Here is a 27,154-nt window from a genome sequence, read left to right as displayed (position 1 = left end):
TGAAGTTCCCTTTGAAGCAGTGAAAGGCATGAAGTGAGCCTCTGCCAGAGATCACCACGAGTTCAGACTACATTACACAAAGTACAAACAAGACATAAAAGAAGGGAAGGCCTGACGATGGATAGAGATGTTACACCACACCTATGACCTCCATCCTCCTCCCGCAAAGCACAGTTAGTGTGTACAAATCACAAGACTCGAGAGATTCGTTGCCCCATTTCAGTAAACATAGCAATAAGCCTGACTTTCCAAATCTCCATGCAATCATATCATTCCTTTCTCGCATGACTTCACTGGCCTTTACACTGAGTCGGGTAAAACTTGGTACCTTGAATAAAACCAACCGACCATTACCTAAATTGAAAGTATTTTTACTGCTAAATTCTTACTTGATATTCAGCTATGCTGAACTATCTTAGTGCACCACAGTTTCTTAAAACAGTGAAGTGTGCAGACATTCTTTACCCTTATTAACAGCATCTTTCACTGCTGAAAGCACACAGCAAGAGAGGATAAGAAGGGAAATACGGAAGGACTTTACACTATCTGACATCGACAAATGCTTTCCCCCACACAGCCCAGTTAAGGCAATGAAAACAACAAAATCAAACCGTGAAATAATTACACTCCTCACAACCATTTTAGTTTTGTTCCTCACACTGGTTCCTCATTTGTGTTTTACAGAGCTTTTACATTGCAACACTGTTCTGTTCCTAGCCTAGGAACTTTATTATCAATTTTTTTGGTAGCCTTAAGCTTCTGGAGAACAATTAATTTTTAAATATATATGTTGCGACAAGCATGAAAGCTCATAGATCCTTCTAAACATCAGCTCCGGCTCACAGCTTCAGCACAGCATCAGTTTTGGATCACAGCTGGGACAGGACAGAACACTGGGAACAGATGCAAACTCCTACGTCCTGAGCTGGACGTCTCCTCATTTTTCACACATTTACAGCTTTGCTACCAATGTAGAAGAGCAAGGTAATTTTCCTGTTTTGCAATAGTATCGTTATATTGCCATAACCAAACAGCACTGAGCGAACAAGTTTTCACCTTCAGAGAATTTGCTTGAAAGCCATTGAAATAGGCAGTTCTATGACATAAGTGTGCAGCTATGTAGCACTATACGCCAGACGCCTACTGCCAGAAGGAAAAGGGGCCCACTTTGAATCCAAGCTCCATCACAAGAAAAGCCTCTGTGCGCTACCAAGACCCAGCCTACTGTATGGCTTGGACTAGAGATTAACAAACAGAGGAGGTACAGCAGTATCACAGATCATTGAGCTCTGTGAGCCTCACTGTGGTACAGCTCCAGTGACGGATGGAACAGGAACCAGGTGAGACTCTCAGGTTTCACGTGTCCTGTATCTCATTCGGATGTGGGGAGAATGGGATCTATGCTAAAGCTCTGTGTCCCTCCTATCTCCAACTGTGACACAGCTCCTCTGACCTTTGAGAGCTTCACCCCTCCAGACACAGTTGTGTAAGAGCTGCAAGGCAAGACGCGACTTCATGCTTCAAAGCCATCCACCTCCTGGACCTGAACAGCAGCTCAGGAGGCAAAGCTTTCAGTGTTCCAGGGAAATGGCATGCATGTACATGTCCATGCTGGGCAGTCCTGTGTTCACAGGGCCTGAGTGCAGGTACTTCTCTCTTTTTTTTTTGACTCTCCTCTCCTACCACAGGAGATGACAAATCTACAGTATCAGCCAGATTTTTTTTAAGTGCTCATTTGCCAGAGTTATTTCTTACAAACAGAAATTTACTACGAAATAAGCTGAAAATTGCAGGTCAAGTCAAATTCCTGCTTGTATTTCTTTTTTTAATGGTAAAAGGACATTAATATAATTTTAGTCTTATGAAATCTTTAGTAAAGTAGTAAGCTTTTTTTTTTTTAATTTTACATTTATCCTATATATATCTACTAATCAAAAAATTTAAAACCAAGAGGAAGTTTTGAGTTCTTGTTTCTGAACATGGGCTCAGGTGGATCACAACACACCAGCTCAGATCACAGTGCCTTGAGACAAGGCTGTTACCACATTACCACCATGAAAGCAGGCAGGGCGACAAGACACAGCGCAGGGCACTCACGCCGATCTATCATCCATCCTAAGTGTTTTATTGCAGCCAATATCCTAAGCACAAACTTGCCAGCACGGAGAGGCAGCGGAACCAACCCCTGTGCCAGCAGCACGATTGCCGAGCTGCACACCCTATCTGCTTCTCCGAGCTGCCGGGGCCTCGCAGCTCCACCCGCTTCACCCATAGCGTTTCAGCAAAAACGTGCATCCCGGCACTCCGCTGCGGTGAAGCTCATCTCTGACCCACTGGCACAAGCCACCAGTGTCGGCAGCGCCAACAGCCGCACGCTCACAGCGCGCTCGCTGACAGCTTCCTCTCTTAACGGGGTCAGCGGGGGACAGAAAGAGGATCTGACACACTTTTGCTTCCCGACGTGAGAGCCGCGGCCGCTCGCAAGGCGCTGCCCAGCCCGGCGCCGCGGCGCACAGCGAGGGGACAGCGGCCGGTGCCGCCCGCCCGGACTGAGCCTCTCGCCGGAGGGCGGCGCGGGCCGCGCCTCGGCTCGGCCGGAGCTGCGCGCACGGCCCGGGAAGCGGCTAGGCGATAAGCGCCAGCAGGAAGGGCGCGGCGGCGCGGTCTCACCTGCGTTGTAGAAGCGGTCCAGCACAGCCGTCTCGCCGAAGTCCAGCTTGCCGAAGTGCAGCGTCTCCAGCGTGGCCCCCACCACCTCGCACGCCTCCCGCAGGCTCTGCAGGGCGCCGCTCTCCGCCGCCAGCAGCGGCCCCTGGCTCGCCTCGTTGATCACGTAGGTGACGGCCGTCCGGCGCCCGGCGCCCTTGGCCCGCGCCGCGATGCCCGTGCCGGCGGCGGGGCAAGCGACGGCCGCGTCCTCGCCCCACGGAGAGGCCAACTCGGGCTGGAAGCCACGGCCGCCGTCGGCTCCTTGCGCCCGCCGGCCGAGCCCCTCCTCGCCGCCGCCCGGAGGGCCGGGCACCGCGAAGCTGATGGTCCCCTCGCCGCCGTCGTTCATCCCTGCCGAGCCGCCACCGCGGCGCGTCCTGGGCTCTGTTCTGGCGGCCGGGGTCAGGCAGCTGCCATGCCGCGTCTTTTCGCCTCGAGCGATCCCCGCACGCTGCTGCCGAGCTGCAGGAGGAGAGCGGCGGCCAGGCCGGGGCGAGGCGCTGCCCCGCGGAGCCTAACACCAGCGGCTGGGAGCGAGAAGAGGAGCGCAGCCTTCCGCGGCGCCCACCGCGCGCACCATGGCGCGCCGCTCCCTTCTCCCCCGCACCTGTAGGGACCACCTGGCGAGCGGCCCCCCGCAACTCGTCTCCTCCTCTGCGCAGCCGGCAGTTCGCTCTCCCTTCAGCCGCCGGGTCCGACTCGCTTGCGGGCAGGAACCACTTGTGGGACTGCTCTCAGGCGCCCCCGATTTAGTCGAGCGACAGCTGCACGGCTCTACTCGCAGCTCGGGTGGGGGCGGCTCCGCACCGCGCTCCTCCTTCTGGGCCCGCCTCCGGCCACAAATAAGGCAGCAGCGGCAGCCGGGCTGTGCGCTGGGATGGAGTGTCGGGTGTGCGAGGAGAGCTCCGCTGGGACGCCCGGGACCGGGCGAGGACTGCTGCTCGTTGCGGATGCGCTGCGCGTCTGGTTCCCGACCCGCGGCGGGGATGGGGCGACGACTGGCAGCACCCCGCGTCGCTCTGTTTAATGGTCTTGGAAAAGCCGGCCGGCTCCGTATTCTGGTGTGTTGCTGGCAGCGCTCTGAGCTGGGGGTGCTGCTTAGTCGGCAGCCACCGGGATGGAACGGGTTCCAGCTTGCCTGAGATTTTAAAGCGTGCTTTCACCAGCAGACATGTTTTGATCCAGATAAACCTGTTTTTTCATAAAATGAAGTGGCGGGTAACAACCTTGTCTTGTGCTTCTTGAAAGCTGGAGGTGCTTTTCCTATTTAGCTAAGGACTGTTTTTGTTGCTTCTCTCTCAAGGACACAGTGTCTGGCACTGGGGCCTGGCAGCAAGCGTGATGCTTGTGAGTGCTGAAGGGAGCACTGGGTTTGGTAACCCTGAGCCCCGGTAGAGTATGGCTGCATCAAAAATGGGGTGGCCATAGGGTAAGGGAGATTATAGTCATCTTCTGCTCTTGGGGCCCTCAGCACAAGAAAGATGTGGAGCTATCAGAGGAGGGCCTTGAAGATGACCAGAGGGCTGGAGCCCCACTCCTATGAAGTGCTGGCTGAGGTAGGCTTGTTCAGCATGGAGAAGGCAAGGCTCCCCATTGTGGCCTTCCAGTACTTGAAGAGATCTTGTAAGCAGGAGGGGGACTGAATTTTTACACAGTTTGATTATGATAGGTCCAGGGGGGATGGTTCTAAGCTAAAAGGGGAGATTTAGGTTAGGTGTTAGGAAGTAATTATTTACTCAGAGGATGGTGAGGCACTGGAACAGATTGCCCAGAGAAGCTGTGTATGACCCATCCCTGGAGGCATTTAAGATCAGGATGGATGAGGCCCTGAGCAGCCTGACTCAGTGGATGCTGCTAACCCTACCCATGGCAGGAGTGGTGGAACTTCACCATCTTTAAGATCCCTTCTAAGCTAAGCCATTCTATGACCTTAGAGACAGGGACTCCACCACTTCCCTGAGCAGCCCGTCCCAATACCTGACCATTCTCTCTGTGAAGGAATTTTTCCCCAGTATCCAGTCTAAACATCCCCTGGTGCAACTTGAGATGGTTTCCTCATGTTCTACCACTTTTCACCTGAGAATGCAGACTGACATTCTCCTCACTGCAACATGGAACAACATAGCACTGTGCAGTATTAATGTTTGTGTCATATCAATAGGTCCATCCCATTAAAGTAGATCTCATTGGTACCAATCAACTTGCTAGCATGGTGCCTGTTCCTGTATCACTGATTTCCATAACTTCTGTAGGACAAGGATAAATTCTGGAATTGTTAGGGAAAATTAGTCATCGCAGTACTTTCGGGAACTCTGTTTGCGTCGATCAGTTCCCATTTTCAATGAGATACGCCTGGCATTTGCTTCTGCTGATAAGGAATGGGTAAATGGGGTGGGAAGATGACGAGCAAACGAAAGACTAATTTAAAGGGGAAAGTTAATATTTGCTAATCTGCAATATACAGTAGGTTATTGTTTCTTGCTCCGGTCAGAACGACAATGAATGCTTTCCTAAATAAAGTAGTTTTCCACAAAATGCAGAATCAGTGTTAATCCATTCAGCATTGCTCTTACATCACCTTACAGGAAGCAAGAACAATATATCTCTGTTGTTCTCTAGAACAGTCCATGTTTGTCAAGCACAGAAGGAAGTCACGGACTGAAAGAAGACGGAAGAGGCATGCTATTCTACTTAGTGCTGCTGACTTGTGAGGTCTGTTTCATTACTAATGCCATGCCCATTCTAAACACAACACAGTTTTTCTGTTCATTTGACTGGATGTGATGTTGGGCCCAAAAAAGAAATGAGAAATTAAGTAATAAAAATGCAGATTAATCTGGAGTAAGTCACACAGATCTTCTGCATACCTTGTTCACTTGTTTCTCAAGTACTGTAGAATTCACATCTCTAGCACCAGATGGTTTATGTATGATTTCAGTTCAGTATCATCCTGTTCCTGCTGTGCTTTTTCTAATGAGAAAAACTTGCAGCAAGCAGTTAGCTTCAAATCTGTTGAAATAATTCCATTTCTTCCCATACATCATCGGCCTTTAGCTTTACCATAATTAGAATTCTAACAGCCAGGAATTTTTCATTCTTATTAGTTGAAAATGTAATTTGTGTTGAGTGACAAACAGTGTGTGACAGACACTAAAGACTTGATTAAGCCACTCAAACTTGTGTTAATGAGATCCAAGAATAAAAGAGGCAGTTTCATGTTAAGCATTCTGATTTAGAGATATGAAACTTGAAGTGCTTATGTTCAAATTATAACTTTTTTTTCATATATTACAGCCGTGAGTGTCCAGTAGAGGAAGAAAAGTGATTCAAGACTAAATCTGCATTTTCAATTTTCTTGGTTGTATTGGAGATTGATGGAGTGGACTAAAATATATTGCTGTGGGAGTCTGCAGGAGTAAAAGCCAGCGCATTTCAATTATGAATGAAAAGAAAAAAACCTACAAACTTAAACTTGTATACATTAAAGTCCAAATGACATCTCAAAAGTACATACACCGTTCCTTTTCCCATGAGCTTTAGAAGGTAACTTGCACAGAAATAGAAATGGTTAAACTGAAATAAACAAAAAACCTATTAAAAAAAAAAAATTAGACTGAATATGCAACTGTAGACAATCAGAAGTAGCCTTTATGCTCAGAACTGAGAAGGCAACATTTTGTTCTGGAAGAGTCAACTGCCAATCTTTAAGAGAAAGTAAATCTACAATTGAGATAAGCATTAAAAGCACCAAATAAGTACTGAGAGCAGGTAAATAGACTGGTGTTCAGTCTGATCATGTAACACTAATAGCATGGGCAATTTACTTACTGAAATAAGATATGGTGCATAGAAATGGCAATCAGCAAACATGCAACTCTCATGCTTCTTTCCAAATCTCGGATTTCTTCCTCTGCTACAGTGTTTTTCTCTCCTCTCACTTCTGTCCTTTTTAACTTCCAGAAATGTCTCTGCACATAGGCCTTCCTCCCAGCCTCCACTAACCTCTCTTTTCCAATCTGACCCTGTGAGCTTTTTTCCTTTGCATCTGCAACCTCCTTGGTTACTTGCAGTTGTTTATTTTCACTATTGCTGGCTTTCCAGACTCGGGATACTAAATGCTTTCCTTAAAGCTTCTACTCATGCAGCCCTATGACTGTATGGAAATTTCAGCTGGGAAAATCTCTTCATTTCTTTCAGTCAATAAACATTCACTGTTGAAGAGCAAAATGTTGATGGCATAGGGCCTAATGCATGACTCGATAACTAGAAAAGAGCTTACTGCATTCCCTAGGTATTTTCAGTGTTTTAAACTGCATATCCTTGAACCTAAAGGAACAGCTCCCAGTCTACTTTCTGTGGTAGAAAGGCTCATTTTGCAATGTTTTTTGATGCCTGGACTATACTCTTGCTGATAACAGGTTCTGTAAGGATTTGTGTATGCAGCAGTGCTTGCCACCAGATCAGCTCATGCCTAAACTAGCTGCCAGCCAGGGAGCTGAGGGAACGATGTGCACGTGTCTATGGCAGAACAGAGATCAGTGTTCTGAAAAGGAGGTGAACTCGGTGCAAGGATATTGCTGTCAGCATCTTGACCACATATTACAGTGCCAGCAAGGTGTGTAGGATTATGAGCTGAGCTCGAAGAAGTGACTGCAGTATAAACAGAGCCTAAACTTTGCATACTGAAAGAGTGGGAAATCAATTCATTGAAGTGATGCTATGTGAGGAAACAAAATCAGCATCGGTAGGGGATTTTTTATTCAGGAGCTGCGGGCTGGCCGCTGTTCCGTGGAGCACGGCTGCCCTCTAATGGGGCGTTCTGGCTACACGGGCTTTGTGGGACAGTGGTAGGAGGAGCTGACCGGCAGCGCAGCTGGTTCCAATGCTGTTATAAAACGCTGCTATTACCGGCTGTCCTTATTGCCTCTCGGATTTACTCACCCGCCCTGGGCCCGAGGAGGAAATACTCACGTTTGCCTTCTCTCTCTGCTCGTAAAATAGCTTTTATTTCTTTAGTTGTACCTTCCTTTCAATCTCCCTACGCAAATACTTTTGTTTGCTGTTTTATTTCACTTCCTACTTCTAATGGCCATCGAAGCATGAATCCACAAGCTTCTCTGTGGGGAAAAAAATGGTGTGGGGAACTAGTCCTCCTCTCAGGACTTTCTCATAATGTTCTGTCTGCTCCTTGATCATCGATGTCTACAAAAATCCTATTAATATGTCTTCCAAGCAAAGCTGGGCCACTGATAAGGGCTGCTTCCTGTTCGTGTAACCTCTACAGAATGTCACTGATTGGGAAAGATGACTAGACCTGAAAATGTGCTTGGTGAAATACTACATGCTAACTTGTCTATGGGCTTCACTCCATCCCACTCCTGAAACCTCACCTCACAAAGGGCCACACCACAATTCACTTATTGCACCACTGCAGTGGATACGTATCTTTTCCAATGTTGTTATTTGTACCCTCGTTACAAAGGGCCACTACTTAAAATGCTGGCTCAGAAAATTGTCCTTCAATTTCCATTTTGTAAACAATCTAGTGATTCTTAAAGGGTTGCATAGAGGCTAAGGTTGGTGGAATTTGGCCCAGAGCAGTTCGTTCAGTAAAACATTCCCCTGCCCCAGAGTCAAGAAGTCTGAGTTCATATGATACATGTCAATGATACCCTATGAACTTCCAGTTGCAAGCTTTATGAGCTGCTGTGAAACTTTGTGCTTATTAGACAATCTGGTAGATACATTAAATGAGCTCTTGCACTAAATTTGGAGTGATTTTATCATAAAGTCCTGGAGGCTGTTCAATAAACAGAATCACAGAATCACCAAGGTTGGAAAAGACCTTCAAGATCATCCAGCCCAAGCACCCACCTATCACCAGTAGTACTCACTAAACTGTGTCTCTCAACACAACATCCAGCTATTCCTTGAACAACTCCAGGGTCGGTGACTCCACCACCTCCCTGGAAACATATATATATTTTTTATTTATACCATGAGATCAAAGGAGTCTAACCACGTAATCCAGGGATCTGCCTTTAAATGCCAGGTTAAGAATTAGGCACTCAATGTCACTTTAGAGCAGATTTTGTAATGCAGGTTTAGCTTAAAAAAAAAAAAAAAAAAAAAAAAAAAAAAAAAAAAAAAAAAGGCATAATACCAGGAATGCATCATTATTCTCTGACACCAAGTCGACACGGGTAGAAGGAAACTCGCTCATAGAAATATCTCCGCCGCTGAAGCCGCGGTACCGACCCGCCGTGCTGCCAGCACCAAAGATGGCGGCACCGCCGCGGCCTCAGCGTGGCGGGCGGGTCGCTTCCGGCGCGGCTCAGCGCGCTGCGGGGCGGTGCTGCCGCCTCCTAACTTCGGCCGGGGCCATGGGCACGGCGGGCGGTGGCATTGTGCGGCTGCCGGGGCTGCACGGCTACGCGGCGGAGTTCTCGCCCTACTGGCCGGGGCGCGTGGCCTGCGCCGCCGCGCAGTACTACGGCATCGCAGGTGACGTACTTAAGCAAACGGGCCGTCTGCCGGTAATTTCTGCGGATTGCGCCGCCCTCGTGTTGGGTGCTCGGTCGGCCCTGCTAGCTTTGCCATCCCGGTGGGGAGGCAGAGCGTGCTTCTTCGGGGTTGCAGCCTTTTCATTCCCCTAAAAGCATTCGTTTTAAGTAACGTTTCTAAACGTGGAGTGATCTGGGTGTTTCCTTTTTGGTGAGCTGCGTTTGCATTACAAAATCCAGTTTTCACAGAGTGGAAATAAACACAAACAAAAGTTATGTCTGCTGTGTTACCGAAAAGGTATAAAGGAACCATACCACATACCATCCTGGTATGCCTGTGACATAGGGCCCCTGGGGAAGGTGCACTTCTATAAACGAGGTGCTGCTTTTCCAGCCTCAGCCACGGGTGTACTGCGGGAGGAGAGCCCTGATGCAATTACTGCTTTGGAGAGCAGAAGAGACAACAGGCAGTTGGTCTCTTAAAGAAGTTTAGTTGTGTTATGCTCACAGGAGCTATCACAGAGCTTGTAGGGTCTTTGGCGTGGGTAAAGAGGTGTGATGTTGGGTTGTACTGTGCTGTTTTAGGTTGTGGAACTCTGGCGGTGCTGGAACAAAATGAAACTGGGATTGTCCTGCTCAGGAGGTAACGTTGTAAATATTTTCTGTTGTGTAAATAAGATGTAAGCCTATATTGTTGTTTGTAGAAAACCCCACCCAAACATTTTGGGGTATTACTATCAATGTAAACTATTGTATCTGTACTATATTGTCTATTGTATATGTGTATTTTTATTGAGGTGTAAATGGTTGGCTTGCATTCCACAGGTCTCATTACATGAAGTAATTTAGATTGCACCCTTTCCATAGTGTAAGCCATTTAATGGAAAACAAGCAGTGTAAATTAAAAGCTCTGGCCTAGCTTGAAATTGAAAGTTTAGTTGTTTGTTGTTATAAGTGTCACCTCTGTTAATCCTCTTAAATTTGGCCTAGGTTGAAAATAGAGCAGGAAGCTGGGATGAGTCAAGGAAGTCCTTTCTAGGAGATGGAATGCTTCAAGAGAGGAGTTTGGTTCATGTTCTAGGTGGGAGAAGAGGAGAGGTTAGTGCTTAGCTGCCATTCACCGAAGTTTTGAAACAACAGTTGTTTAGATTAAGAAGATAAATGAGATAGAGCTGTTAAGCAAGAGGTTAGAAAACTCAGAGAAGCTGTTCTTAATTCGTAATTATCCACCTATCTGAAGCTGTTAAACATCTGTAAAGTGTTCTGTTCATTTCTATGTTTCCAGAGACTCCACTTGTTTGGTGGCTTTCCTGAGCACCGAGCTATGTCATTTTCTCCATAGAAGCTTTCTGTGTGCATGCCTTTCTCTTGTAATTATTGCAGCATGCCATGAAGTTTAACCTGAACTGAGTTAAACCTTTAGTGAAAGAGGGGTAAATAAGTTAGTATTTACCATGAGATAACAGTGTGGTCATTGATAGTTGTTGCAGAGCAACCAATGCATGGTACTTGATCCTGCAAGATGAATTGGTGGTGTGTTGAAAGCCCTTTTTAGGAGTTATAGAGATCTTTAATATGTTCATGACTGTCCTTCTGTTGGTTTTTCATTGTCACTCAGATTCTTAATGGTGTTGCAGATTGGATAAAGACTTCCCAGCACAGTTTTATTTCTTTGTCCACCATGATTATTGCAGACACTGTAGCAACATCCGGAGTTGATGGTAGGTTAGTCTGAGATACGTGGCACCTCTTATCTCTGATTTCCCAGCAGTTTAGGATTGAAATCAGATTCCATTCTGCGTATGGAAGATCCTTGGTTCACTTATGCTTTAATTGACCTATTCTGACCTTAGTCAACCTACTCTTGTAGGAGTTAACATTGTATCCAGTAAGTTGCTTTTAAGGAGATTGACTGGAAACTGAAATGGATAACAAAGCTGCTCAAAATGGTAGAGAATGATTTTAAAAAACTACTGTCTTTGCACGCAGCTAGCCTGGACTTGTGTTATGCTTTCCCATGGACAAATATCTTCATTGTTTCTGTTCAGCTTTGACTGGAATGACGGCCTGTTTGATGTGACGTGGAGTGAGAATAATGAGCACGTGTTGATCACTTCTAGCGGGGATGGATCTCTGCAAATCTGGGATATAGCTAAGCCCAAAGGTCCACTGCAAGTCTATAAGGAACACATTCAGGAGGTAAATCCGGCAAACTGTAGAAATTTGCTGGGCTGTCTAATACTTGAATTACTAAAGGGGATATTTGAGCACTCAAAATCAAAAGTGGTTTTTGTTGTCTGTTTTTAAACTTTGTTTGGGTCCACGATTTGAGTTTATAGCTTCGTGTTATTTTGAATATAAAGTTAATTGATTTATTCTGCATACTCATTTCTACTTTCACACTCTGTAGTAAGCATCACTTAGTCAGATAAATGTAATGAATTTCAGAAATAGTATTTGTGGTTCCTTCTAGACTGAGTAACCATTGAGTTGTATGAAAGTCCTGAAGTCATTCTGTAGCTTTAGAGGACGTTATTGGATAGGCCAAAATCAGGCAGCTGACGTGTATAGCCAAGTTATCCTTGAGCATATAGAATGATAGAGATGATACTTCTGTATCTGCTTATCCTTTTCCATCCTAGCATCTCTGAGTTCTTGCTCAAATCAACAGTAGTCATATATTGAGACAGCATGTATTCTTTTTTTTATGCCTTAGTTTGGTACTACTGAATTCAATGTGCTTAATGTCTCAGTCTCTTTATACCTTACATTATTGATAGTGAAAATGCTACACTCATGCTCGTGTTCGTACAGTTGCACATTTTAAAGGACTTATGCCTCACCATACTTACCTTCCTCCAAATGATATATTTTTTTTTTACCCTATTTTTTCTCATGCTTTCCTTTTAACTTTGTACTTCCTTTTTTGCAAGTCTTTGAACTTCAGATGCGATCAATTTTAGCTTGGATTAATAACACTTAGTGAAACAAATGTGAATGAAATAAGCTAGTGTGTATGTAGTCAACAATTAACTGTGGGTGTTCAGTTTTGTGTTCAGAAAGACATCCATTTTTTTCAGATACAAAACATGAGGGTACAATCTGAGTGATTGCAGTTATAAGACAATCTGTCTTTCTTATGTTTTTTTCTTTGTAATTTTGCCACTTTGGCTTAATACATATACTGTGTAAATAAGGAATTTTGAGAGATCTGTGGTTGTAATCAGGATTATATGATAGTGTTCAAAGACTGCTAGAAAGATGTAGGCAAGGCATAATACGAAATTATCTTTTGTCTCTATCATTATCTCTTTGGAATTCTGTCCATAGGATTATTTTGGTTCTGCTACACCATCTGTTGTTTGTGAAGTGAGAATTTCCGTGTCCAAGTCCTGCTTTAGCAGGGAGCATGGGGAGGTAGATGCATTCAACCGTGAGTGGGAAAGACAGTGTAGGACACATGGGCTAAGTATTTACTCTGAGATGTCAAGGTTCTGTATTGATTCTTTCTATGTGTACATTAAGAGGATGGATCTCAGTGGGAATGTAACTAATAGAGTGGTAAACTCTAAGAGACAGCGCTCTTTAAAATCATTGACTACTTCTTAATCTGTAATTCCTGCCTGACACCTGTAATGATGTTTTTGTCACTGATTTTTGTAGTATCTGATTTTCGTAGTATTTCCACTGATGGGACCAGTTTCTTGTTTTCTAAATGAGATTGTTCTCTCCCTCAAAAATAATGTACAATTCTAATTTAAAAGCACATCTTTCTTATTAAAGGACAGTGAGTTTTAATTCAGCACTAACCAAGTGCTGAATCTTGTGAATAAATTAGTCTGATTTACTTTGGATTTGATAAGGTGTCACTGGAATAGGGGACAGTAGTGTACTTAAATGCAAAGGCTCACTTTACAGGACATATCTAATTAATTTTGAACTACTTTTTGGTTTTACTTCTTTCCTTCATCTTGTTTTCATCTTACCTGAGACATTTCTTATTACAGTGTTTAAGCATAAATGCATTGATTCGTTCTACGATTGAAGATAAAGAAAGATTAACGGTTAAGGTTTGTGCTGTGTTATGAGCTCTTCTCAGTTGCTCAGCACAGTTTCTTTTGAAGCTTCTGTAGATTTATGTTGAATGATAGCATGAAAAAGTAAGAGGAAAAAAAAGTGATCCTTGTTTGGTTCTCTGACACTTTCTTCTTCTCATTCTCTTCTCATTACCTGGTCTGCCACATGCCAAATGAAAATAGCTCTTGCTTTTTCTGAGGCTGTTGTCTGTTTGGCTTATAATGCTTGCCTGGAGGAGAGTTTGTCCAGGTACCATTATCTGTTTTGCAGCTGCGGACTACTGAGAAGCAGCAGCTACGCCTGTCATAGGTTGTGACAGTGACCTGCACACATGTCTTCAATTGATCTGCATGCTGATACCCTTTAGCTGAGCTGTAAGCTATATGTGAATTTTGTGTTAGCTCTGTAGTAAGATCTGATTCATGCCCAGTGTGTGGGGCTAGGTGAATTATGTGACGCAGGTACATATTTGTCAGGCATGCATTTCTTTCTTGAAAATTCTGGATGTATATGGCAGCCCAACATTTGGAGTGAGCAGAATTTGTAGGTCTATTGCATGGATGAGGCATACTGTGTAGTGATACGTTCTGGGGCATTGTCAAATGATACCAGGTTAGGAGTTGAACGCAAGACCATCATCCAGATTCAGGCAAAGAAGAGAGAGTTATATTAGCAAGGAGCTCAGGAGCCACCTGGGAGAACTGTGATGTCATCTGTTCTTAAAACATGAGCATGACTTGTTTGTTTGTGTTATTGTTATTTTAATAAGAATAGGCAGGCTGAAAAAGGAACTGTGGTACTGGTAGTGAGCTGACAAAGGTAGAATAGCCAAGGGGAAAAGGACACAGTTTGGAAAAGCAAACAGAAGAATTACTGTTCAGTTTTTATTTGGCTGTTGTCAAATAGTGTTTGGTTGTCTTGTACATTTAGGTTATAACCTCCTCACACAAGGGAGCCAGCACAAAGTGCTGCCAGAGCAATAAGCCTTTCAGTATACAGAAACAGAATATTGTGAAATAAAGAAGGAAAATTGCGGGTGATGTGTTGTGGTCTTTTCTGTGGGCAGCAATTGCCTTCAACTTTTGGGAAATATGCAAATAGATTAAAGCCAGTCAATTGAAGCTGGATCCAGCGAAGTCTGAAATAGTTTGTAGGAAGGAAAGTGCCCAGAAGTAGCTGAATGATACCTTGATTTCCTTTCTCATAACGTAAATATTTGAATAAAATTGGATCTGAGATCAGGAATCAGTTTAAATTGTCCTTTTTTTTTTTTTTCTTTTTTTTTTTGCCCCTTTCTTTACTTTTTTGGATACCTTTCTGAGTCTGTGCCTTCAGTGGCAGACTGAGAGATTAAATTTAAATTTTGCTCAGGTAAATGACACTATTGGCAGCTTTGTGATGCTTTACCAGAGTGGTTTTTTAGCTGATTATAATTTAATCTACAAATTCAAGTGTAATTAATGGAACTGAAATTAATGTATTTATGTATAATGTAGTTAATAGGTAACTAGAATCTCAGACATGCTTTTTTTAAACTGGGCTATTGTATCGTTTATAGGCATATAGTGTTGACTGGAGCCAAACTAGAGGAGAGCAGCTAGTGGTGTCTGGTTCATGGGATCAAACAGCCAAGTTGGTATGTTGGTTTTTCTTGAAGGTAAAAATGCAATTTGTTTTGATGCTGGTAATTCTAACAGCATTGATTCACTTTTCCTCTTTTTTAAATGGAATTTTAAATGGTATTTTAAATGGAAGCTATAGCTCTGTTTTAACTGAGATGTTTTATATCCTTCAGCTGGTATTGGGTGAAGTAGTGCTTTTCATGATACGTGGCAAAATCAGGGGTTGGACTTGATGATCCTTAGGGATCCCTTCCAACTTGGGATATTGTATGAAAAAAAGTTCTTAGTCCTTTTCATATACATCAAACTTTTATATTCATTAAATCTTTTCCTTTCTCATTGCATGTGCACCTCAACAATTTTCTTTTTATTTTATTCAGTGGGATCCAGCAGTGGGAAAGTCTTTACGTACCTTTAAAGGCCATGAAGGGGTCATTTACAGCACTATATGGTCTCCACACATCCCTGGTTGTTTTGCATCTGCTTCAGGTAAACATGATGGTAAAGCAGTTCTCTCAACAGCTGAAGTGCCTATAATCATTCAGCACTTTCTCCAGCAGATGGTAGTATGTGTCATAGCTAAAAATGGAAGGCAAGATAAATGTAGTGCTGCAGCTGGATTTGTAGCTTCTGTTACCATCTTTAAATTGTTCTCTTGGCTGTTTAAAGAAGGATCAGCAGTTTTCTAGCAGTCGCTTTAGTGACTTGTGACATTTTTTTCCTTACTTTATGTAGCTGGCATCCATTCATCCAACTTCTGTTGGCCGCTAAAATATTTTATAAGCTTTCTTCTGGCTTAAACTTTTGATCAAATTGTCTCAAGCATCAGCAGTCTATTAGACCTGTGAAAAATGCAGTCAATTACCATTACTGCTGGAGATCACTGTGTCGTGTTCTTTGGGAAAGTAATCATATATTATACTTTTCTACCTCTGCCAGCACTATGAAACTTGCTGACTAACGCAGTTATAATTAAGCTGGATGTATCTGCTATTAAGGAGATGTTACAGTGGTCCAACAGCACAAAGGTGGAGTTAGGAGTGCAGTGAGCCACAGATTTTGCTGAGAAACCGGAGCCAATAAGATACTGCCTCAATACAAATGTCAATGTATTAGTATTAGCAGCTTCAATGTCTCTAGCTTCAATCCTGTTGGATTTCTGTGGTGGTTCAAACAGACATTATTTAGGTCTCAAAAGTCTAAGCAAGTAGAAATGAGAGAGAAAATCAATACGCACAGATACTGGTTTTCTCTATTCTAAGGGAAATTGTGGAACAGAAAGCTTAATTTCACCCATAACTGAACTTCTACTGAGCTGAAGTTGGAACTGGAGAAAAACTGCAGTCTCAACATAAGGGCTAACTAGGCATGATGTCTCATTTACAGTTTGTCTCTTCTTCTATATGCTTTTGATATATGTACGGGGGGGGGGGGGGGGGGACGACTGACCACCTTAAGTGTAACTGTCTCTTCATTTGTAACTGTGTGTAGTCTTGAAAATTACTAGTGGAAAATGTGCCTGGAGGGACACTTTTTGAACTTCCTTTCATCTCTCCCTTTTTTTTTTTAAACTACATAATATTTTAAACAATAACCTTTTTGAAGATTGTTGTTGAAGGGTTCCCTCTTTGAAGAAAGCTGAGCTGCTATAGAATTGTAATGTGTTTTCTTTCTCCCTTCATTTCCCTTCTCTCATTCTATCTCATGCACCTGCTCACATGCATACCCAGATATTAACCATGGAAAATGTTAGTACTCAGACCAGAAATTAACTATTCCATGTTGCAGCTTCTTCATTTTTGACTTATGTAATGTCTTAGTAAAACAGTAGTTAAGATAATAAGTATTTTGTTAATTGTAGTTGGAAAAAGCAGGGATAATGAAATGTTTCAGATTTAACTAAATGTAGGTGAAGCATGTAAAAGTTATGTAAAATGTAGGGAAGTTCAAGTAAATGTCTTTTTGCCCTTTTTCTTTTCTGAAAATAAGCAGAAGGGAGGGAGTCTTAAGAACTTCTGCGTGCCTCACTCTTGCCCTTTTGCTGTCTTTATTTGAATCCATATAGATGCCAGCAGGAGTTTAATATCATCTTAACTAATTAGGTTTTCTGTTCTCAGTGTTCACAAACTAATGCACCTGCAAGACGCAGCAAAATAACTGCTCATAATGACCATTGTGGGCCTAGACAACTTTTGCCTGAAGCTGATAAGGTTAAATCTTTGCATTTGGAATATGCCTTTCCTCTCAAACATTTATGAGACTAGAAAAAGTATAGGAGTGAAGAAAATTAAAAACCCGTGACTAATATAAAAAAGCTGAAAAAGAATTTGATACTACATGTAGTATATTTTGTTCATTAAGTCTTTGATCTGAATACATACAGGAAGACTAACTGTGTACAGAAGCCAGTGAAATGCAATTATGTTATGCAACTATGTCTAATATATCATTTAAATTAGCTTTTATTTAGCATCTAATATATTTCCAATTAACATTTATGGGGATGCGTAAAGCATTATCACTTTAGGGCTGTAGTCATTATGTACGATCATTGGTACTCTTGAAAAGCTATCAAGTAATTGACTTATCTTGTATTGTTTGAAATTGGGAGATGTTAATAGTAACCGAACAATCTACTAATTCTCTATATGTAAATACATTCTGTTGTGAAGTCAGTAACAATTTCTGAGCTGATAAGCAGCATGTTCAGGTGTACAGACAGTACCAGCACATAGCCCTGGTAAATGTCTGCCTTATACTGATAAAGCGGCAATGTGGAAAATGTCATTAAAGAAATGACATAAATAACTAACTTCATGGCTAAAAGGGTTTAATGAGTCATTGTGTCATTTGCCCAGAAGGTGTCTTTCTCCCTTTTTTTTTTTTTTTTTTTTTTTTAAATATCTTGGGGAGCAAATGGATGAATAGTGCATACAGAGTGCCAGATACACAGAGCATTAGGCTACAAGCAAACATAAGTCAGTTCTACTGAATGATCCTCCACAACTGCAGAACCATAGCTTTTGTTCAGTCCTGTGGTTTTTAAAGAGAGTTATCTGTTACAGTGTCAAAAGTTTTTATTGATCTTTAATTACTTCCCACTGATAAGTATAATGAGTGCCATGTTACCCTCATCTGTGTAACTGTAGTATTCTGCACTACATACTAGCAGATGAAAATGTGAATGTTGTGGAGTTGGCAAAGCTCAGGTTTAGAATGGCAGTTATGGCATACTGACTGGCCTTTTAAAAACTTGATTTTCTTTCCTACTAGTCTTTACTGACCAATGTGTGTCTGAGGGGTTGTCAAGCTGTAGGTCCAGAAATCAACTGGCTTGCAGCCGATGGCATCCCTTTCTGTGCTCAGGATCTGAATGAGTAAGATAATGAACTGGAAAAGGTGTACTTCAACTGAATTAGTGAGAAAGGTACTGCCCTAAGTGAAGCTTCTCAAGAAAAGGATGTTTTCTGTATGTCAGTTCCTGGACCACATGTGGGATTGCAGGCTTCTGACTGTACGTTGCTCCTTCAGAAGCAGCACAAGGCAAAACAAGGAGTTGATGGGAAGTGGGCGTTCAGACAAGTAACTTAGAAGATATCTTCCACCTCTACTCTGTGAGGCCACATCTGGAGTTCTGGGGTCCTCAGGTATGAGAGACAGGGAACTGCTAGAGAGAGTTCAGCGGAGGCCTGCAAAGATGGTTAGGGGCCTGGAGCATCTCCCATATGAGGAAAGACTGAGAGTCCTGGGCTGTTCAGCATGGAGAAGAGAAGGCTGGGGAGGGGGGATTTTATTGATGCTTATAAATATCTAAAGGACAGGAGTCGAGTGGGTGTGGCCAGATTCTTTTAAATGGTGACCAGTAACAAAACGAGGGGCACTGGGCACAAGCTGAAACATGAGAAGTTCCATATGAACAAGAGGAAGAACTTCCTTACTGGGAGAGTGACAGCACTGGAACAGGCTGCCAGAGAGGATGTGAAATCCCTCCTGGAGGCCTTCCTGTGCAATTGACTGTAGGGAACTTGCTTCAGTAAGGGAATGGTCTAGATGATCTCCAGAGGTTCCTTGCAACCCCTGTGACTCTGTGATTCTGTGTTTGTTTAGGTTCCTAAATATATATATATATATATATATATATATATATATATATATATATATATATATATATATATATATATATATATATATATAGGAAATAAGCTTATATTCTCCTACGGTAGTGGTTTGACGTGAGTTCCAAAATGCTTTACTGGAAGTTTTTATTTCCATTAATTTGTGAAAGGTGTGGGTGAGAGGGCTGAGGTTCTCTCTCTGCTTGTGAGATCTTGTGAGTTCTTTTCTGGTTATTGGTCTTTTGAATTTGCTAGAAGAAATGCCATCATTTCCAACATCATTCCATCACTGCCAATGGTGCTTGAACATTTGCAAAATTGGGGAAGCTTTTTATTTTTGGAATCTCAGTCTTAAAGAGATAAAAGAATAAGAGCTTTCTATTTACGGTCCTTGGTCAAGTATCTAAAAAGCAAACTGTGCAGTTACTGTGCTTTGATGTGAGTTAGCAGAACTGCTGATTATGCCACAAACTATTCAAATATAATGTGTTTGCACACTTAGGTAAATCTATGTAATGAAATGAGGTGGTTGTTTTCATTTGGAATTTATTGCTTCAAGAGATACTGACATAGTTTTGAAATTCTTCCATGTCTTGTGCTCAGTAAGGTTTCCTAAATGAACCTCTAACATGGCATCAAGGGAGCCTACAAACAGGAAGGGAATCAACTCTTTGAAAGGGCTGATAACTGCAGGACAAGGGGAAATGGTTTTAATTTGAGGGAGGGAAGATTTAAGTTGGATGTCAGGGGGAAATTCTTTGCAGAGAGTGGTGAGGTGCTGGAACAGGCTGCCCAGAGAGGTTGTGGATGCCCCGTCCCTGGAAGTGTTCAATATCTGATTGGATGGGGTCCTGGGCAGCCTGGTCTTGCATTAAATGTGGAGGTTGGTGGCCCTGCATGAGGCAGGGAGGTTGGAGATTCATGATCCTTGAGGTCCCTTCCAGCCCTGGCCATTCTGTGATTCATGCAAACTGAAATGCTTCTCAGGCAATGAGTTTGGCCCTCAATTTATGGTATATGCTAAACATAGCAAAGTGTTGTATGCAGCACATATTAGAAAATAAAACGCTTATGGGCTGTAGTATTTTATATTAGGATGTTATAATATAAAACAGTCTTTAAATATTGAAAATAAAAATACAACAGGAGCTTTTTTGCAGTGAACTAATTTGTTTAGAATGACTTGGGTTAGATTTAGGTATGTAGCAAATACTTCAATTTGCTAGAGAATAATTTAATAATACAATAATCTAAGTTAGGTCAGTTAGCCAGTTTTTAAGTAAAAAATTTTTCAGTATTGCATTTATTAATCTCAGAAAACACTGAAATAAAGATTTTCACCTTTATTTTCAAGCAATTTACTTTTTTTCAGGAAAAAAAGACTGAGGTTTGCTGTGAGGTAACTAGAGACTCTTCTAACTAGCTATGTTATATAGCTTACATTGTACTTCTGTACTGTCTGGCGATAATTGCTTACCTCGTTGTTGCCACGGGACTTAAGAGTTAATAATTAATGGATATAGATTAAATACATCTGTGAGTAAATATCCAGTGTAAAGCCTACATGAAATTTAAATGTTAAGTAAACTTTATCTCTTCATTGTGTATTTTCACATTAGCAGTCATCATCTCACATACGGGGATGATGTACTTGTGGATTAGCATCTCTTTCATTAATTTTGAATAGATGAGTATATATTGTGTGGTTCTATTGATTCGTCCAAGATTTCACAAATATTCATTAAAACGAAAGAAGGCAAGTATAATATACAAACAAATCTGGAATCATAATTATCTAACAGACCAGCAAAAATCTGTTGCTATAGAGAAATTGCTTCTTACAAAAATAGAAATATTTTGTGGGGAAAATGTTGGCTGTTTTAGTGGTTGCTTACTTTGGGATGCCAACTGGAAGTGACTCCTAGTGAATATGATTTTATTAGGTGTGCTGTACTTGTATTTTCCATTATTATGAATAGAATAAAAGAGTATCCTGAGTTAGAAGGGACCTGTAAGAATCATCAAGTCCAACTCCTGCCTCCACACAGGACCACTCAAAATCGGACTGTATACATGAGGCATTGTCTGAATGCCACTTGAACTCCAGCAGCGTGGGGCTGTGACCACTGCCCTGGGGAACCTGTTCCATGCCCACCACCCTCTGGTGAAGAACCTTCTCCCGGTATCAAGCCTGAGCCTCCTCTGTTGCAGCTTCATGCCGTTCCCTTGAGTTGGGATAGGTTATCCTAATTCTGCTTTTTCATGGGAAAAACACATCATTTGAAATGCAGATTTCAAGAAATTATGGAAATATGGAATGCGGGAATTCCAATTTCTTTTTCGCAGCAATTTTAATTGAAACGAAATATGTATGTATTCTGAGGTCATAGAAAGATGCTCAAGCAAAAAAAGCAATTTGTTGAAATGTGTCATGTATCGGGATTATACTGTTTATCAGATACATTAAAAAAATATAAAAACAGATTATTTCGCTCAGAAGATAAATAGCATTTTCCTTTGGCTTTAATTCAATTTGTTTCACTGGCTGAAAGGTTGACCTGTGTGCTCTCTTATTCCATTAAAAGTATTTCACAAACAGTGCCAGCCATGGTGAATGGCAGCTAAGTATAGCATTTTTGTAGGAAGATAAAGTAAGGAAAAATGTGAAATAACTGATTTTCTTGTGGGTCAGCATTTTCTATTAAAAAAACAGGAAAGAACTGGGACAATTATATTTTTGATGTCAAAGTTGTTACTGCCTTGAGTATTCTTTTCCAAACATTTTTGGTTATAATAACACTATAATGGCTGATCTCTGTACCATTTCATTCTATTCCATGTGGGGAAGTATTTATTTGCTTTGAAATGTTTTTTTTTTGTCTGTAGTGAGATATGAGGTTTCCCTGCAAATCTGTGTTATTCGATGAAACTGAAAGAATAAGTTTCGAAGAAGTCCATTGTTACATCTTCAGAAGACTTAAAACTTGAGGTGAAATCTGTCCTGAGGCTGGCAGGGCTGGCAGAGGGATGGACATGCTGCCACTTTTGCCAAGATCCTGCTAGTTGTGTTTCTTCTCACCATATGCCATGCTGTTTTTATAACCACCGTGGGGATGTTTAGGGCTTCAGTGTGACATTGCCAGGAGGGCTTTATGTATGCAGGGCAGCAGTTATCCTTGCTCCTGCAAGTGGTGGAAGTAAAATAGGGGATTAATAAAAGGATTATTGAAAGGAGCTGTGATTTCCTGTGCCGGTCTGTACGTTTTATGGAGAGCAACCAACTGGGCTTCAAAAGCATCAAAATGCTTGTATCTAAGCTGCATGCTGATGAAAACCAATTTGAAGATTTTCAGAAGTGTTACTGATAGAGAAATTTCTTCAGTAGCAATGTGAAGCAAAGATTTTAGTTTAGACAGTACTGATTTCTTCTTTCTATACCAATCATGGATGTTTGGACACAACTTCTACTGATTTCATTTGCCTCTTGAATAAACACCACACAGTCATGGGTTCCTTTTGATCAAATCAGAATTTTAAAGAGTAACTGAATTATTAGTAATAAAATGAAATTCTTTTTTTGCAATGGAAGAGCAATACTAAGTTCTTATTCCTTTTGCACATTTCTTTAATCTGTGTCTATTATACCCATACTTTATTTGGTTCGAGTGTCTTTCTATAATTTATATTTCATGGAACTAATAAATGGTTGTTACGTAAATACTAGTGGATTAACTGTATCCCAAACTCAGTTCATCACTGCTGAATGAATTTTTCTTTGTTTCAGGTGACCAGACTTTAAGAATTTGGGATGTGAAAGCCCCAGGAGTCAGACTTGTGATACCAGCCCACCAGGCTGAGATCTTGAGCTGTGACTGGTGCAAGTACGATGAGGTATAATCCTGTTTGTTCAACTGTTTTCTTACGTGAGCCACTTTTATTAAGTAGCAGGGTTTTTTCTTTGTTTGTTTCTCCTGAAGCATTAATGCATCTTCTAGTTACATGGGAATAAAAGCAGGGCTAGTTGCTCTTTTACTCTCATTTGCTGGCTGCATTTCCAGAAGAACATTGTTTCAAAAGATAAATGATCAAATTGGTTTGAAGTTTTGCTCATTCTTTTCCATAGTGGGCAGTATATTTTTTAGTGGAGACAGCTCACGCTTCTCTATTGTCTATTGTCTCATACTGGAGACCACATTTATGATTTATGCATCTATATTTTTTGATCTGCCTTATTGTTTTATCTCTCTAACTTCTTTGCAATTTGATATTTAAGTTGTCCTAATACATCTGTGTTGTGTGGAATCATCAGAACTTGCTGGTAACTGGTGCAGTTGACTGCAGTTTGAAAGGCTGGGATTTGCGAAATGTCCGGCAGCCAGTGTTCATCCTCCTTGGTCATACCTATGCTGTCAGAAGAGTGAAAGTAAGTTGCACTTTATTCACTGTTGCCTATCCTTGAATCGTTACGCTTTAAGCATACACTTTAAGCAATATTATTATACGTGATCTAAGAACTAGGGAAAAAAACGTGTTGAAGATTTTAGATGGTAGAGTTCTTGGAAATTGTTCAGTTTAGCACTGAAAGACTTTTTTTTATGTCTAGCAGATTGATGAGCTTTCAAATATTACAAACAGGTGTAAGTACTTTAACACATCAGGTGATAGACCTCTGGAATTAGCCCTCTCTTCAGTGGGATCTAATGAGAGGATAGGAGGCATGGGGCACAAACTGAAATACAGAAAATTCCATTTAAGCATAAGAATTTAATTATTTATTCTACTTTGGAGTTGCACAAACAGGTCTCCGCCCTTAGAGATATTAATCCAATTGGATGCAGCCTATAGTTTTAGTTGACCCTGAATTGAGCAGTGGGGATAGACCAGATGATCTCTAAGGGTCTCATCTAACTGCAGTGATTCTATGATTCTCTGATAATAATCTTCTAGCAGCTAGAAATATTGTATGGAAGAAATAGATGACCGGTGACTGAATTCTCAGTCTCTTTCTATATAGCATTTTCTATTGCCTTTATTGAAGTCAAAACACTGGGCTAGAAGACTATTGGCCTGACCAAGTAGGGTATTTTTGTATTCTTAGGTAAGTTTCCCTTTGGCTCATAATTCTCCCTGTTTCCTGAGGTATCTTTCAGTGATTCTTAGGAGCTGGCTAGCAGTAGAACTTTGAGAATAATTCCTTAAATGGTTTTTAGGAGGCAGTGGAGTGGCTGTGTATGTGTACTTGTGTAAGGAAGAGGTATGTGGGAATGTGTGACTTCTAATCTATTTAGCAGGCTTTTATAGCTGTCCCTGGCAGTTAAATGCGGCCTATGTGGGTGTAAGACCTAAGAAGGTAGGCTGACATTTAGAGGTGGTACAGTGTATCCATGGTTGTGTGGTGTGTCTCACCAGTTGGCTACAATGAGAGACACCAGGATGCTACCCAAACTAAGATTTTCTTTCCCCCTATGCTGTGCTGGCACTAGCAATTAGAGAGCTGTGCAGCAGGCTGGCTCTGCTGACTGCTTTTGCTGAAAATCCTGTCCCTGAAAGTGACTAGGATATTTAAGGTCAGTGGCAAAACTTTTCAGCTTTGAAAAGATGTTTTTGCTTCTTCTGAAAACATTTGAACAAAGCTGCAATGGGGGAATGTGGGAAACTTGCTACTATGAACTTGATATTCAAAAACAAGCAAGTCCTTAGCAGAATTTTACAGCTTAGCCAAGGTGTTCTTTAAGTACTTGCCTACTAAGTTCATGTGCTCCCTTGTTCTTGGCTCAGAAGAGGCTGATCAATTGTGTTAAATATAATACAACTTGGTTTGTAAGGCACACCATCCTAAATTCACCTGTTAGCTGCTGAACTCAGAGCATCACTACAGATTGACATGCTGATTGCTTCAGTGCTGTAGTTATCAGGAGATGATTGTATAATTAGCACAGAAATTCTCCTTTCTCTTAATTGTTCCTTTATTCTTTCTTCTCTTGTTCCTTTCCCCAAAATAAATCTTGGATCCTTTTCAGTGTGCAAATGCAAACACACTGTTTTTTGTGGCTGTACCTAACAATCCTGAGCAAGTGATATCCTGCATGTAACAACGTACATCGCTCTCCTGGCAGTTGTGGCAATAGCTCAAGCCTAACTTTTGAAGTTACACAGCTTTTGTAAAGCTTTCTGTGCTTAGTGAGCTGATACTTAGGTTGTCAGCCAAAAGCAGAATATGAGTGTTTATGACTGTTCTAAAACTTCTTAACTTTACAGCAGTGTTACTTAGAAGTGCTGTAATGAAAGAAACTCGAACCACAATCTCACAAAACAATGCTTGTAATTAAAAGCACGGTGGGGAAATTTGTTGACATAATCTGTATAGTTGCAGCATCATGCATATCTACAAAGGCAGCTTAAATAGCTAAACTTTGGTAACTTTCTAATTGCTGTAAGTCTGTATCTGCTCATGATTTTTTGCTTTAAAAGTTGTTCTGTTTTGTCTTCTTACAGTTTTCGCCATTCCATGCAACTTTATTGGCTTCCTGCTCCTATGATTTTACTGTGAGGTACAGTAATATTTTTTTTATTGCATAGAATAAATAATCCTTCTTAATTTTGCTTCCGATAGAAAATAATTCTAGCACAGACATAGTGAAGTGCAGTTAATGTTGCTCCTAGATGTTTTCTCTCATCGTAAGATATGTTGAAAATATATGGGCTCTTTCCTTAAAAACTATGTCAGTCACTCCTTTCTGCACTGACAGATGCTTTCTGTAGGCCTTTTCACATCATTCTGCTGCACATAGTTGTATCCAACTGTGGTAGTCTCTGATAGGAAGGTAACAACCTCTAGGATGAATGTGTTTTGTATGCTTCTGTGATTTATTTTTATTGAAGCTTTTATAATGAATTTTTTTGATTCTACCAGTATCTAAGGAATTTTAGTATCATTCCTCAGTATGTATGCTGAAGTTGTTTAGATGGTACTTCAGCAAGTTCCCTTGGCTACCCAGTAAAACTAGTAAGAATTGGTGAGTGTTTTATAGTAAAGCTGACTGCTTTAATACAAATTAGCTGCTTCTTTCTGTTTCTTAACAAGTGGAACCATGTTGAAACCCATTGATAAGTTTATTAGAAATACTAGCAGGGGAGAAAACTTTCTTTCACTGACAAGGTGTTTAAAAATGCCCAGTATGTATAGGTTGGTGTACCTGGTGTACAAGAAAGATTACATATTGAATGCTGATGTTGCACCTGTTTGTAGGATAGATGGACAACTTCACCGGTTTCAAATTCTCTTTGATGAGAAAGCAAACCTCTATTCCATATGCAGTTGTATAGCTTGTGATATTTCTATATCTCTTTTTGTGAATTATTAATGCAAAGGCTTGCATTTTATGCTGCCCTAGATATAACATACTTTATGAGTACAGGACACCATAGGCTTTAAATTTTAATCTAAAATAAGTGATTAAGACTCAGTGTTCACTTACATATATTCAAATATGTACAAATCAGGTATTGCATGTTGGTTTGGAAAAGGAAATTTCTAAACCAATTTATTTCTGAATTCCTGAAGTTATATTTGATTATTACTTTTTGCCTATAGGCACATAATGTCTATTGTGTCAGTCTTAGATTGTGAAGCAATTTTGGTTTTAAAATAGAAAATAATTATTGTTTGTAAAACCCCACACCAGGAATCATTGAAGTGACAGGTTTTTTTTTGTTGTTGTTGTTGTTGTTGTTTGTTTGTTTTTTTACCATGGGGCCTTCTGTTGAGCTATGGATGCTTCAAGGCAGGAATAAGATCCATCTGATAAAGTAGGGCAAGGAGAACATGTATGCTAACAGACTTGATAACTTAGTGAGGAGGGCTTTGAAGTAGAGAAATGTTAGGAGGGAGTGACTGTAACCTGAAGAGAAATGAAGGTGTGAAGATCACAGAAGTGTGTGCAGAACAGCATTATGTTAGAGGCTTGCTAAGTTGCCCTCTGAAAGCAGACTGATACCTGTATGCAACAGAGGAAGCAAATGGGTAATAGGAAGTCTATGTGCAGCTGCACAGCTGTAGCCTCTTAGGGGATGGTAGAGATTTAGTGGGACATTGCCACCATCATAGCCTCTCTTTCCTGAGGATCCT

The 27,154-nt window shown here is 41.4% G+C and overlaps 2 protein-coding genes across 3 annotated transcripts in view; one reads left to right on the top strand and one right to left on the bottom strand.

The window, feature by feature from the left end:
• Positions 1 to 3,058, bottom strand: part of MAP3K5 (mitogen-activated protein kinase kinase kinase 5) — a gene marked incomplete at both ends in the record, with an annotated part of 92,810 nt that extends 89,752 nt beyond the window's left edge. Inside the window, one exon of the mRNA XM_079550856.1 lies at positions 2,671 to 3,058. Coding sequence (XP_079406982.1) covers positions 2,671 to 3,058 — 388 coding nt within the window. The remainder of the gene's footprint in view (positions 1 to 2,670) is intronic.
• Positions 3,059 to 9,092: 6,034 nt separating this feature from the next.
• The window catches only part of PEX7 (peroxisomal biogenesis factor 7), a gene marked incomplete at both ends in the record, with an annotated part of 33,593 nt that continues 15,531 nt past the window's right edge, over positions 9,093 to 27,154 (top strand). For both annotated transcript variants that reach the window (XM_079549945.1, XM_079549944.1), the window contains 8 exons: positions 9,093 to 9,213; positions 9,798 to 9,855; positions 11,261 to 11,411; positions 14,848 to 14,925; positions 15,292 to 15,400; positions 22,811 to 22,917; positions 23,336 to 23,449; positions 25,522 to 25,577. In XM_079549945.1, coding sequence (XP_079406071.1) covers positions 9,093 to 9,213; positions 9,798 to 9,855; positions 11,261 to 11,411; positions 14,848 to 14,925; positions 15,292 to 15,400; positions 22,811 to 22,917; positions 23,336 to 23,449; positions 25,522 to 25,577 — 794 coding nt within the window. The remainder of the gene's footprint in view (positions 9,214 to 9,797; positions 9,856 to 11,260; positions 11,412 to 14,847; positions 14,926 to 15,291; positions 15,401 to 22,810; positions 22,918 to 23,335; positions 23,450 to 25,521; positions 25,578 to 27,154) is intronic.

Source organism: Tetrao urogallus (genome assembly GCF_951394365.1).
Source record: "Tetrao urogallus genome assembly, chromosome: 2".
NCBI lineage: Eukaryota > Metazoa > Chordata > Aves > Galliformes > Phasianidae > Tetrao > Tetrao urogallus.
Note: the sequence above shows the minus strand (reverse complement) of the source record. Positions and strands in the feature narration are given on the sequence as shown.